The following is a 13,881-nucleotide window of genomic DNA, read 5'->3' as shown; positions in this document are numbered from 1 at the left end:
CTGGAGTAGAAATCATTCAATCCTCTGTAGGCTTAAAAAAATGCTTTAACAAATTGGGGCAATGTTTATTCGGTACTGTATTTTTCCAAGAGCAAGAGACCAGACTCATGTCTGTGTGGTAAGTATGGATCTAGAGTTAAGATGTGCTTAGCCTAGCTTACCAATTATGACCAGAAACAGGGAGAAACAGCTAACCTGGTTCTCAGAAACACACCTACCAACACCTCTAAAGCTCACTGATGAACATGTTTTATCTTAAGCACTCAGCCCAAAACTTCTCTTGCTTTGGGCTGATATATACAGTTTTAGCAGAGGTATGTGTGAAGATAACAAACATGGCAGCCTCACTGTGATAGCCAGGCAAGTTACTGCACCTGACTGGTGTTCACCAAAAAAGTAGTTACACGTAACACCCCCACAAACTGCACATTGTGATATTTACTTTAAGTACAGATTAAAGAAGTAAGATACATGATGACTAGTCAACTTAAGCCATGTTGGTAGGTTTGTTTTTTAGCTTTAAAGGAAACCAGGCAAACTGTTTCCCCACTGTATACTGAGCTAACAAGGCTAATCATCACCTGGCTCCAGCTCCATACAAAAGCACAAGGGCGGTATTGATCAACTCATCTCACTCTTGGAAAGAAAGTGAACAACTTTATTCCCCAAAATGCTGAACTTTATAAGGTGACTGCGACAGAGATAAGAGTCTGTGATCACCTTGGATTTGTGTCAGTATTTCACCATATTTTACGAAGTGAGCAGATGAGTGGAGAGAGAAGTGGTGATGTTGCAGGAGTTGTTTCTCTATGGACAATTTGTTCACCACAAAAACTTTGGGAATACATCATAACTTATGTGAATCTAAGCTGACAGGAGCCAGTGCCCCTCAGACAGAAGTAAAATACAAACTTTTCAAGCCTACAGGGGATGAAGGTTTGATACCACAAGATGGACTTTGGGTGAAGTATTATTTTAATTTGCTAACTGATTCCTCACATCCTGTTTAGTTTTTCTTCCTTCTTCCTCTGACTGCCTTTGTTCCCTTATTGGTCAGCTGACCTGGCAGTCATGATCATTGAAACGATGACTGACATATCCTAAGCCAGTGGCATTCACTTCCCCTGGAAGTCAATGCTGTGGATATGACATCAGAGCCCCACAGATGTAGAACAGAAGCTGGGGTCCATTTCAGGGGCTGCCGCCTTTGAAGGACGCAGTGCGTTGGACAGATCATTAGAGTGCTGGACCCGTGTCTCCTTTTCAAAAGAAATGGTCTGCGGTGGACCTTCGTGCAAGTTCTTGTCATTCTCCTTTCAAGAGACCAGAGTCCAGTGGTTTGGAAAACTGAGGGCCATCGAGGACCACGAGTTATGTCTGCAAAAGAAGTCTTCATTAATCAACCTCATTTGGAAGAACCTTTGGAATGGGACAGCGTCGTCTACCTGTTAGGAAATATTAGGCCTCTGAAGGAGGCAGCCCCTAAAATGTGGCTGATATCTTCCCTTTATCACACCTCAACCCCTCCTGTTTTGGCCACAGAGGCTGCGTCCTGCATGATAATTAGTTATGGCCCTCTCCTTTCCTTTTCCTCCTCTTTTTTTCCTCCTGCCTACCTATCCTTTCCCCACCCCTTCCTCCTCAGTAGACTCAGCTTCAGGTGAGGAGTGGTCAGCGTGGAGTGTATGTTCTGCCACGTGTGGGGAGGGCTGGCAGAGTCGCACTCGTTTCTGCGTGTCCTCCTCCTACAGCACCCAGTGTAGTGGGCCACTGCGAGAGCAGAGACCTTGCAACAACTCTGCTGTTTGTCCAGGTAAGCCCCCTCATTCCCCCGTCTAGTGCCACAGTCATGTGCTTGCCCAGCCCTCTCCTGGACCCTGCCTCACCTATACAAGACCCACCTGACTCCCTTCCTCAGGTACTTGGCAGACCTGTGGCCCCTGAGAGGATTTCTACCCTCACCTTACAGGAAGGGCTTTGCCTGCAGCTTAGGATGATTCCTACTACCCTAACAGAGATTGATTCACGGTGTCCTACATCAAGACAGGAAGGGAGACTCCTCAACTTAGGGAACAAGATTACCACAGGACAATGAATTGGCTTAGATGCTGCCAGTCAAACCAAACAGCAGAGTAACCTTTAGTTGTCAGTACAGTTCAGTGTGTCGGTGAAGTTGTCTTGTGTTGTATTGGTGTGTTAAGGGGGCCTGTGTTTGTCTCTCTATAAATCATACCCTAGCTGCTCTGATTGCAGTGCACGGTGCTTGGGACGAGTGGTCACCGTGGAGTTTGTGTTCGTCGACGTGCGGCCGAGGTTACAGGTCCCGAACCCGTACCTGCACTCCCCCTCAGTTTGGGGGAGATCCCTGTGAAGGTCCGGAGAAACAGACCAAATTCTGCAACATAGCTGTCTGTCCAGGTGAGGAACACACCAATCATAAAGAGACTCACAATAGTTACAAAGAAATTCAAACAAAAAGACTTAAGCCTGCTCCAAACAACCAACTGTTGCTCGCCAAACACGTCCACGATACAGAGAACAATTATTCAGTGCACGTGCAGTAACGAGCGATGCTGAAAGGAGTCAGTATGCTTCAGAAGTGTTTGCCGGAGCATCTCACACCCCCACCCCTTAACACCTTTGTGTTATTGGGGTCCATCCAGCAATTGTTGTAATGTTCCACAACCTACAGACCGACAATCACACCCATTTCACACATCAATAATTCAGATCTGGGGAGGTGAGGGGGAGGGTGTGCAGCCCAAAATTTATGACTGTGTGGACTGTAGGTGCAGGACCATATGTGCCGGAAAACATGTTAGAATGTGTCTATGTTTGTACCCAATGCACAATAAACAGACCTGTGACTGTATCCAACTCTTCACACATCTATTTCTGATTTTTCTTTGTTATGTGTACAGCCAGGAAAGTGTTTGTTTCATTATATCTTGTTCCTTTATAGCACCTTACCTCTGAGTGTGGTTATTCTGAACAGATACAGACACTTAAACACACCTTAAAGTTTACATATACAGTATGTTAGCACAATATACTTTCCCAATTAAGGGAAAGTGGTCTACAGACATGTGCATCCTAATTATTGATTTGTCACACAGTATTACAAAAAACACAAAGAATAAAAGATTTTATATAACTCATTACACAGCATATAACTAACATATCTTTTTTTAATGTCCTATACTGTTTCCCTGTTTGTTGCTGGGGGCCCTGTCCGTCCTCAGTGGATGGAGTGTGGAATGAGTGGTCCAGCTGGAGCTCCTGCTCTGCCTCCTGCTCTAATGGGACCATGCAGAGAACCAGGGAGTGTAACGGCCCTTCGTACGGAGGCTCCGAGTGCAGAGGAGAGTGGCTGGAGACTGTTGACTGCTTCCTCGGGGAGTGTCCTGGTATGAAAAAAGAAAGGGCCGTGGCTAGATCAAAGTATTTACAATGGTCCCAAAATCAATTTCTCGCTATTTCACTACAGATTTAATAGCAGACCAAGAGCTACCACTAATAACTGGGTGTTGAGTTATATTTAAATGAACTTAAATCTTTTAGAATTGATTTTATTGTAACTTTTTGGACCTTTGGACTTTGTTGCAGCAAGTTTTTTTTCTGTTTCTGTTGTGTTGTGTGGAACTGCTCCTCAGTTCAACATATTTCACATTTCACTACAGTATAAAGTCCCTTTGAGCACAGTGTGTGTTGGCTTGATGGATGAAATGTTTTAGCTTTGGTACTTGTGACTTTAATGGGCCATACCAATGGTTTTTTGCATCTATCATATCCAGTGGTGTGGGATCATTTTAATCATATTTTTTAAAAAAGCAGTGTGACAGCAGTGTGATGGTACAGGATTACAACACACTGATTTCATTTTTGTCAGCTGCAGGACATTTAGACAACAGATTTTACTTTACAAGAAAAATAGAATTAAAAAAGAACAATGCAGATATGACAAATGAAAACGTTACAGCATGTACGGTATTACAAAGCTTATTCCCCACTCAGATACAGATCCTCTAAAGATCTGGAGATCCTTAGAGGATCCTTAGGAGGATGTAATCAAATCCCACCACATTCATTAATAGGTAACATTTAAAAGTTACATGATTTACGGCCTATGAGAAAATAAAAATAGCCACATTTCATTGCTTCCTAAAGCTAATTAATCATTGTATAACGAATATTAAAAGCAAAGCAGCAGAAGGGTTTGTACCCTTCTCCACAAACAATCTCAAATCCTGCATGGTCAAATACAGCACTGTGCAAAAGTTTTAGGCACGATAAAGTGAGGATGCTTTCAAAATAAGTTTTTATTCAGACCATCTGTCAGGACTCCTTGTTCTTCTTGTCTCTGAAGATCGTTCTTTATGACTCTGGCTCTATGTTTGGGCTTGTTGTCCTGCTGTAAAATTAATTTCGGGCCCATCAGTTGCCTCCCAGGTGGTGCTGTGTGATGGACAAGAAAGAAACATCTCAAGTGCCTACAGCCTTTGCACAGTGTGGTAGATGAAATTAATCAAAGCCCTTGTGGGTGCTGTTCATGATGCTGGTTGTCTGTGTAGGAACTACCTCATAACGAACTTCACTGGCCCAGCTATGATATTTCAGGCAATACCCAGGCCTACCATCTACAGACCTGAAGACTCTTATCCTTCATGGTGGCAAAGTATTCAGTAGCCACTGTCCACATGCTTCTCCACTGGTTTTGAGATTCCAGTAGTATTTTGGGTTAAAAGTCTCTCCTTTGTTCCATCTCCCACTCCTCTTCTCCCAGCCTGTCACACGTCACCAAAACTCCAGATTTACTACAAATCGCATTAACTTTATGACATTACTAGTATTTTACTTACTAGTGTTTCAATGTGATTTAAATTAATGAAAAATATGAACTGCAATATGCAAATTTTCTGCAAAGTTTCTGCTATTTATTTGAATGCTTTTGGGAAATGAATACAAGCAAATGGCAATTTGAAAAAATCCAGAATAGTAATATGTCTTTTGAAAAATGATCTGCAGTGATGGAAAGTATGCATGATTTGAATTGTGTTTTTGTACTGATTTGCATTAAATGTACTAAAACTAAAAATACCGTTCTAAATGTAAGAATGGTGTGTGTTGCATTTTGCTTGACTGAGTCTGATCTTGTTCTGTCATTGTCACTGTTGTATTCATTATGTCAGTGGATGGCAAGTGGCAGCCGTGGTCTTTGTGGTCGGGCTGTTCTAAAACCTGTGGAGGGGGGAGCCAGCAGAGAAACAGGATTTGTTATGGGCCCTTCTTTGAGGGGCAGCCTTGTCCTGGAGAACCAGAGGAGGTCCGGCACTGTAATGAAAAGAGATGTCCAGGTCAGTACGTAGAAACAGAGGCTGCTTTATCAGCAGAAGGAAATTTTGATCCCTAATGTAACAAATACCTACAGTACATGCTACAGTTCTATGAAACTCATTTTGGCTCCTCTGTGAACAGAACCTCATGAAATATGTGGCGAGGACAACTTCTCCAACGTCGTATGGAAGATGACTCCAGCTGGGGACACGGCGGCAGTGCGCTGTCCTCCCAATGCCATGGGTGAGCTTATACCACATATACATATACTGTATATATGCACACACACACATATACTGTACTAATATAGAACCCTTATTGCATGTGTCCTCATACAGGGCTTATCCTGCGCCGCTGCACTCTGGATGAAGAGGGCATCGCCTACTGGGAGAATCCCACCTATATGAAATGCATTTCTAACGACTATCGCAGCATCCAGACTCTGGTGAGCATCAACAGGTTTTTCTGTTACACTCCTGGTACAGGAACTCCTAGAAGTGACATTACTATACAACTATACAACTAAGCTGCAAGAGCAAATACTGACCTTAACCAAGAGCTGTGACAGTCTGAACACGGGAATATTATACTACTCAGATATTTTGGGTTGCACTTTAGCCTTAGAGCAGAACAGTTGATTATGTCTTTCTTTGACACCCTGACACAACATCTGATGTTGTGTCAGCTGTAACCATAAACAGAGATGTCGTGTTGATCTCTAAATCTGAAGGCTAAGTGAAGCCACTCTTTTTCCACTTCTCCGTTAGACTCGGGAACATTTGTCCAAAGCGCAACGCGGCCTCGTGGGAGATGGTGTTTCAGAGGTGATGACCAAACTGAGGGTGACGTCCAGTGATGGGACCAGCTACAGCGGTGACCTGCTGGCCATTGTGGACGTGCTAAAGAACATGACCGAGATTTTCAGGAGGGCATACTACAGCCCCAGCAGTGCAGATATGAGGGTGAAATGTTAATTGTACTGTTGTTTTTGATGCAGTTTGATGTGTTTTATGCCTTAATAATATTACAGTTAAGTTAAAGACACTGAGACATTATTATTTTATAGCAACAATTGGTCAAATTTAGCTCAAAAGCCCAAAATATTGAAATTTCAGGAATTGATATAACCATTTAATGGACAAAAAAAAGATACAGCTGATGTTATTCTGTATTTTTCTTGTTGCTGAGTGTGACTGGTGGGAACCAGTAGGGCCACGGAGCAATGTTTTTATGAGTGGATCTTCATTTTCTTTTAGTTTTTAGGAAATGTGACTCAAATAGGAAATAACACATTTGTTAGGGACTATTTTCAGTTGTGGATTAACACACATTTGATGCTGTGGTGAGTATTTCTGCCAGTGGGACGATGGATGTGGGAAATAAATTACAGTGTGTGTGTGTGTGTGTCCATGACTAGAAAGGAACAAACCCGACGACACCCAGTGCAACAGCGTAGCTCGCTGATATGTTTTTAATAGCTGGACAATAAAGGAGCTCTAAGGCAGAGAGGAATTAGATGTATCATGCTGTGGATACACACATAAAACTTGTTAGTGGGATACATTCATTGTTGTCTGACTTTACAATGCGAAGCTAGTAATGTGACAATAATGTGAAACATTTTCTCTTTGTTTTGTAGAACTTTGTGCAGTCAGTCAGCAATCTGTTGATGGAGGAGAACAGGGAGAGATGGGAGGAGGCACAACTGGTTAGTATCACGCTATCTTCTTTTAAACAGGACTCACATCATCGCCTCCACTGTAATTATATCTTTTGTACAACTTAAGCGTACAATAACAACGACAGACCTGAAGCTGCTGAATCCGGGAGTTAGACACTGTGACAAAGACACAGGTGGACAAACAGCCCACCTGTGTCTTTTCAGACTGACAGAGGTAGATGAAGAGGAGAGCTGCAGAAGGACAGAAATAGCTATAGCTAATGAGTAACCAAGTCAGCGCGAACACCCACTCATCCATCTGCTGCACTCATCCACTCATGCAACTCTATCTTTGCCTCTAACCAGCACTTCATCCTTTGCACAGGAGTGTCAGCTTGCAGGCATCAGTACAATTTTAAATAAGCCGACCTGGTCTCATCGAAACGAGCACAGTGTCTTAAATGCAAATGAAATGCAAATAACATGCTTCATACACAGGAAGTAAGTTTCTTCCCCCACCACAGAAGGATTAGTTGTTATTATTATTACAACACTTATTATTGTTATCTTAAACTGTGGCATCTTATCTCAGGCCTCAGCATTAACCATGATCAGAATCAGTGTGATTTAGGACAAAGACTTTTTACACCACTGTTCACCATCTCCAGTGTGACTGTAGTATTATTTTTTTTATCGAATGTGTATGTCCCAGCTTTCCCTTATTTCTCGACGGTAAAAGTAACCTCACAGTGTCACCGTGGACACCAGGTCTGCTTTCACAGTGAAGTTTGAGAAAGCAGAAAACTGCAGATCTTTCAGTCTGTAGAACTATCTGAGGGATTTACCAACCAGGTAAATCTGCTGCTGGGGCCCCTGGAGCCACTGGAGGGCCAACAACTCCAACTTCACCATGGCAATTACAGCAGTCTGTGGTAATTTAATTAAATTTCACATTTGTTTGTTTAATGCTCTATACAACACGGTATAAACTGAAATGATAAGGGCCTAGAGGGAACACCTAAGCTCTCATTTCATTTTAAGGCCCCAACTTGTTGAGCCCTGATTTAAAATATAGTCTGAATGTTTTTTTTTTTTTTTTCTTAGTTTATATGGTGCTTACAAGATTATCTAAAGTGCTTAATGCATCCACAGCATAGAGAGACTGAGAAAAAGGGGACGCTGGGCCTCACAAAGCGTAATTAGAGTGTCTATAATGGTATCAAATAAAGCTAAAAGAGAATAATGTTGTCAGAGTTAAAATTTCATTTTATGTCATATAATAATATATAGTAGTAATAGTAGTATAGTAGTATAATAGTACCCTTTAAAGCAAACTGCACTGACTATTTTGTTGCATGAACCGTGCAGTCCCAGAGTTTATCCCCATTTTAAAAAGCGGAGTTCATTACATATACTGTTGCCATGATGCACAAAATGTGCATGTTAATGCTGATCATAGCTGTGTGGAATATGAGAAATGGTAGCGCTAAGCCATCAGTGGATGGTGTGACAATGTTCGCCTCAAACCGTTTTTCTATGAAAGGCCTTTTGTGTGTCAAGTGTTTTCCACAGCTGTTCAGCATATTCATCTCAAAACCATAATCCTTTTCTTTCATTCTACTTTCATGTGTCTCTGTTTTCTCAGCTAGGGCCAAACATCAAAGAGCTGTTCCGTCTGGTGGAGGACTTTGTGGATGTCATTGGCCTGAGGATGAAAGACTTTCAAGACATGTATGAAGTCACTGATAACCTAGGTCAGTCTTATCTCCGTCCAGGAGATCGCCGCTGCATCTCTGCTTATCAAAAAAGAAAATTCTCTCATCACGGCTTTTCTTTCTCTGAAAATTGATGTTTTTAACTACAATAGCATGGTTAGATGGTTAAGCAGACATTTCATGTGCCTTCGATCTCAAGTTCATCTGCAAAGAGCAATGTTACATGCATAGTTTTTTATGCGTATACACACACACACACACACACACTCATTGGCTTCAGAGAGTATTCAGATCCCTACAGTTAATTGTAAATTGATTAAAAAAAAAAAAAAAGGATTAAAAAAAAGAACGCTGATGCATGTATTGCTATCAGACTTTTCTTTTAACGTCTTTATCTATAAGGACGATGCATGTTAATGAACATGTGTCAGGAAATGTGCTGGTGTTAGTCAGCTGGCTAACGCCGGCTAAATGGACGGACAGATTAATAAATACAAACACGCTTGTAGGACAGTAGTATTCAAACTGACAACGAAAGCAACAAAATCATGCAAAGCAACAGGAAGCAGCAAAACACACACACATGCATAACAGTTGAGTGAACAATGACCATGAAAGGCAGTGTACAGCAACACTGCATAAATTAGTGATACTAACCACATTTTTCACACATAGGAAACACAGAGTGATTAGACTTCCAGAGTAAAGTGTCAACAATCGTCTTGATAAGATGTTTTTTGGTAACAGTTTAAAAGTTGAGAAAAAGGTAACGTCTCACAGTCAACATGTAAAATCCATAAGACATAAAACGCTCTCATAAAACTGTCAGACATTAATATCTGTAACATCCAGAGTTGGATGAGTTCTAGTTCACTGAAAATAGCAGGTCTTCAGAAGATTAAGATAATATTTCTTTCACAGTAAAGCTTCAAATGGACCTACATGATGGTGGTACCTGTAGCTACACTACGTAGGGACAAGCAAATATTTAATCCTTCCACATTTGTCAAATAAAACTGAAGCTGGCCTGGAATCAGTAGAGGCTGTGGGTTGGGAAATCTGGACTCAGGACCTGGATTGGCTCATATTGTGATGGTTTTTATTTGCCGACCATTTTGATCTAATTGTTAATTCTGTTGTACCGAGGCATGGTCTAATCTCTCTTCCTGTTGCATTCTGTTCGGTTCCCCAGTATTTACATCAAGAGAACATCCCATGGTAAATATTAGCGCTCTCCAGGGCAGTAGGTCTTTAGATGTGTCTCATGGGATTTTAAATCCACATTCACAACTACCTGCCGCCTCCTTCCATTGCCCAGCAACTGTAAACACTGTTTTTCTCAAATAGGGGAAAAAATAATGTAGTGTAGTCATCACAGAGGCTCTGCTGCTGTCTGTGACCTCCAGATAAAAACAAGGCAGAGTTTGAGTTGAGTCAAGGGAGAATATGTGGGAACTGAGGCCAGATGAGAGGTCCTGTTTATAGCTGTGCCACCTCGCTGTCTGGAGCCAAATAGACACCCACACCAGCAGCGTACCTCCCCTGGGGTGGCTGACCTCCTCTATCCTCCCACACCTCAAACAAAGCCATGCACACAACGCTCCTTCATCTGCCAACATATAGTTAGATCAGAGTTTCTTCCTCCAAACTCATCAAAGTAGTCAAGTTAAATGGGATGTGAGAATTCACCAGACTTGAACTTCAGCTGCTAACTGGTTTATTTTTGTTTGTTTGTTTCTTGTTTTATTTTGTGTTTTGTTTTTTTTTTATGACAATGTAGTTATTCTTCTATTTAAATATAACATTATGTATTATTATAAATTATGTATTCTATATTATAGGAAAGATTTTATTCTGTTTAAATAAGAAAGAAAGAAAGATGTAACATTTAAAGCTGATTTATCCAAGTACTAGCTGTACTAGCTGATTTGTATGAATTTAATTGAATTAATTTATTTATTTGCACTCCTAAAGCACAGTATCAACAGACATAGTAAGGGCTTCAGTTTCCTGCTTCATTGCCTGACAGTGAAACTCTATGTTAAAGAGCGTTCTTATGTCAACATCTAGCTTTAAGATCTTTATTTATTATGTCAGTTTTATGTTCAAATTTGACATATTTTATATTTTCCTTAAAGGGTTTAGTCCTACACCACATAGTTAACCTTGGTCCAGATAGTCCTCCAGTATAGAAAAACTGTACAGAGTGGAAGGCGGTGGGAGGTAAATAGGGACCCAGCAGCTAATCTTTGCAGAGGGTCCCCCTAGCAGGTTAATTCAACCGTGCTGTCATTATAGCAGGTACACATTTTCCATAATAGTATGCTACACTGCTTTTATGTATATCTTATTTTGTCGCTGGGAGAATTGTTTTTCATATTAGAATGTATAAAGGATCACAGGTCAATTATAGTCAGGTCAGTTTAATTTATACAAGCTGAAATCACAAATTTGTCCTTGAGGGCCTTTACAAATTATACCACTCATCCTTAATTCAGATAAGATGTTTAAAAAAAATACTACTAAAAAAAGAAAAAAGAAAAGATGCCTTGGTTTTAGATCTTAATACCTAATCCACAGAACGACAATATAAAGCAAATAAAATATAGAACACAAGAATACACTCAACAAGCACTTTATGAGGACTACCATACTAATACTAGGCAGGCCCTCCTCTTAAAACAGCCTCAGTTCTTCACATCATTGATTCCATAAGATGTTGGAAACCTTCCTTTGAGCTTCTGCTCCACGTTGACATGACTGCATCGCATTCAAGCTGCCAATCTTCTGTTCCACCCAACATCCCAAAGGTGTTGTACTGGATTCAGTACTTCAGTACTTCAGTTCTTCAGTACTTACACTTGCTATTTTGAGTACATAAGTGCAGATGTGTGTTCATACTGACAATCATGGGAATATTTCATACACTGTGAGTACCCGGATGGTGTATTCATAACTATCAAAAAGCTGAGGGTGAAACGCTGGACGCCTCTCAGCCTTAGTGGTCACCATCTGTTACAGATGCAGCTGGTGGCGCCCCCTGTGTGTCTACATGATAAGCAGAATGTGTTGGCTTATAAATAAATCAGTTTGATCACCGAAAACATGGCTTTAAGATGTTTCCATTTCCCATCATTATGTCTATTGGGGTAAATTTAGCAGTCTGTAATGATTTGGTAACAGTAACACAGTAACACAGATGCTGGCTAGCTAACAGCGGCAATCGTCAGAACTACACAATGGCTGTGTTTGATTTGAGTCAACACTACCCAATCAAAATTCACACACTAAGCAAGCAAGTATATAGCGCACACAGTGTACTACTTTGAAGTGTACAAATGGAAGTATCTGAAAGGAGACAGCGCACTGGAGACTGTGGAGGCCACAGATGTACATATATATATATAAGTCCAGATTCATCAGACCAGGATACGTTCTTACAGTCTACAGTCAACGGTCCAGTTGTGGTGAGCCTGTATCCACTGCAGCCTCAGATTTCTCAGAAATACTCAAACCAGCCTGTTTGATGCAATCATGCCACAGTCAAAGTCACTGAGGTCACATTTTTTTTCCCCCCATTCTGATGTTTTATAGATTCCACTGTGGCCACATGATTGTTTGATTGGATAATTGCATGAATAAGTAGACATACAGGTGTTCCTAAAGTGCTCGGTGAGTGGTGGCATTAAGTGCAATGTATTTCTGTCATTTTTCTGTTACAGTCTTGAGCATCCACAAGCGTCCAGTGGTCGGTCATGCAGACATCAACTTCCCTATGAAGGGCTGGAGGGGTATGGTGGACTGGGCCCGCAGCTCTGAAGACAGAGTCACCATCCCCAAAAACATCTTGTCTACGGGCAAGCCAGGTGAGAGCTGTAACACAGATGGAAACCATCTAAATGTACCTCAAACTTTAACCAATTTTTCAGAAAACTGGCAAAGGAAAATGTGAATGTATGTGCTTTTCCATCCACAGCTGTTGCTGTTGCAAATATTAAAGAGTTTGTTCATTGGGATGAGCTGTAAGTGGCGCTAATTCTCCAGTGAGGTTCTGTTATACCACTGAAAAAGAAGGGGGCACCATGAGGTGACGTAATTTAAAGAGTGTCAGTCAAACCTCGAACGAAGAATGACTTTTGAACAGCTGATATTACAGCTATGGAGGAGTAGCAGCCATGTGTGCGCACATAAGGGTGTTAAAACTGCTGAATTGCAGTTACATGAAACTAAAACTTTATGCTACATATTGCTAGAGTTGACAAAATAGGTATTGCGATTTGGTTGAGTCGCGTTAGGAAAACTGATGATGCTGAGCAGCTCTCTGTTCAAATGACAGCAGAGTTATAAGAGTGGAGGCTGGACGGTCTGTGTACAACGTCTTCAGCTTTAAAAAAAAAAACAAACAGAAATGTAACCGTTGCCTTATTGCAATAAAAAATATATAAATAATAAACATTGTTATTAAGTACAATCTAGAGGTTTTCAGCATCATCCAGTATCAACATTCATTTTAATGATTTAAGAGTGGTGAACACTGAGAACAGCTTCACTCCTGTCTGCAGGCAGGTGCTAGGTAGACACTTTCCAGTAGCAGTGGGGTTATTTGTCAGCCGGGATGTTTTCGACCATTAAAGACAGCCCTGTACCGCTAGCATGCTAATGAGGCCGTCACTCCTAATCAGGAGTCAACAGGAGCCAATCAGGAGCAATTAGAAACAATTTCCTCCCCAGCTGGGAGATGTGTCTCCACAGTGGTAATGTCACACCAGCAGCCAGCCCTCTTTATGCATACAGCTTGGACCTGCTTACATGGATTAAAACTGCTCTCTGATGTCTTGTTTACACTGATTGATTGGTCCCCTCTCACATCACTGGAAATGTTCTGAAATAAGCCTTTTTCTTCAAATTAAAAATACAAATGTTATTCTCTGAAACGCAACGAGGACAAGAAACGCATTTTTCTGAAACATGGAGTGGAACAGTGGTGGGGACAACAGGAAGAATGTGATTTGCCCTCACTTTGGTGTGAACAAAAATGCAAAACAATAACAACAACGTGCAGTAGCGTTGCACTTTACACAGTTAACATAGTAATTTATGATCAAAACCTTAAAACTGACTGTGAGCCAAACTGGTGTGTTTGAAAGTTTTAGCTTCTTAAGAGACTTACTG

At 41.1% G+C, this 13,881-nt stretch overlaps 1 protein-coding gene across 1 annotated transcript in view; it reads left to right on the top strand.

Annotated features, from left to right (window-relative positions):
• The window catches only part of adgrb1a (adhesion G protein-coupled receptor B1a), a 101,058-nt gene that overhangs the window by 37,063 nt on the left and 50,114 nt on the right, over positions 1-13,881 (top strand). The window contains exons 4-13 of the mRNA XM_041044446.1: positions 1,646-1,813; positions 2,239-2,418; positions 3,243-3,407; positions 5,190-5,354; positions 5,476-5,577; positions 5,673-5,779; positions 6,102-6,296; positions 6,974-7,042; positions 8,640-8,748; positions 12,432-12,575. Coding sequence (XP_040900380.1) covers positions 1,646-1,813; positions 2,239-2,418; positions 3,243-3,407; positions 5,190-5,354; positions 5,476-5,577; positions 5,673-5,779; positions 6,102-6,296; positions 6,974-7,042; positions 8,640-8,748; positions 12,432-12,575 — 1,404 coding nt within the window. The remainder of the gene's footprint in view (positions 1-1,645; positions 1,814-2,238; positions 2,419-3,242; positions 3,408-5,189; positions 5,355-5,475; positions 5,578-5,672; positions 5,780-6,101; positions 6,297-6,973; positions 7,043-8,639; positions 8,749-12,431; positions 12,576-13,881) is intronic.

The sequence above is a fragment of the Toxotes jaculatrix genome, chromosome 8 (assembly GCF_017976425.1).
Source record: "Toxotes jaculatrix isolate fToxJac2 chromosome 8, fToxJac2.pri, whole genome shotgun sequence".
Classification (NCBI taxonomy): domain Eukaryota; kingdom Metazoa; phylum Chordata; class Actinopteri; family Toxotidae; genus Toxotes; species Toxotes jaculatrix.
Note: the sequence above shows the minus strand (reverse complement) of the source record. Positions and strands in the feature narration are given on the sequence as shown.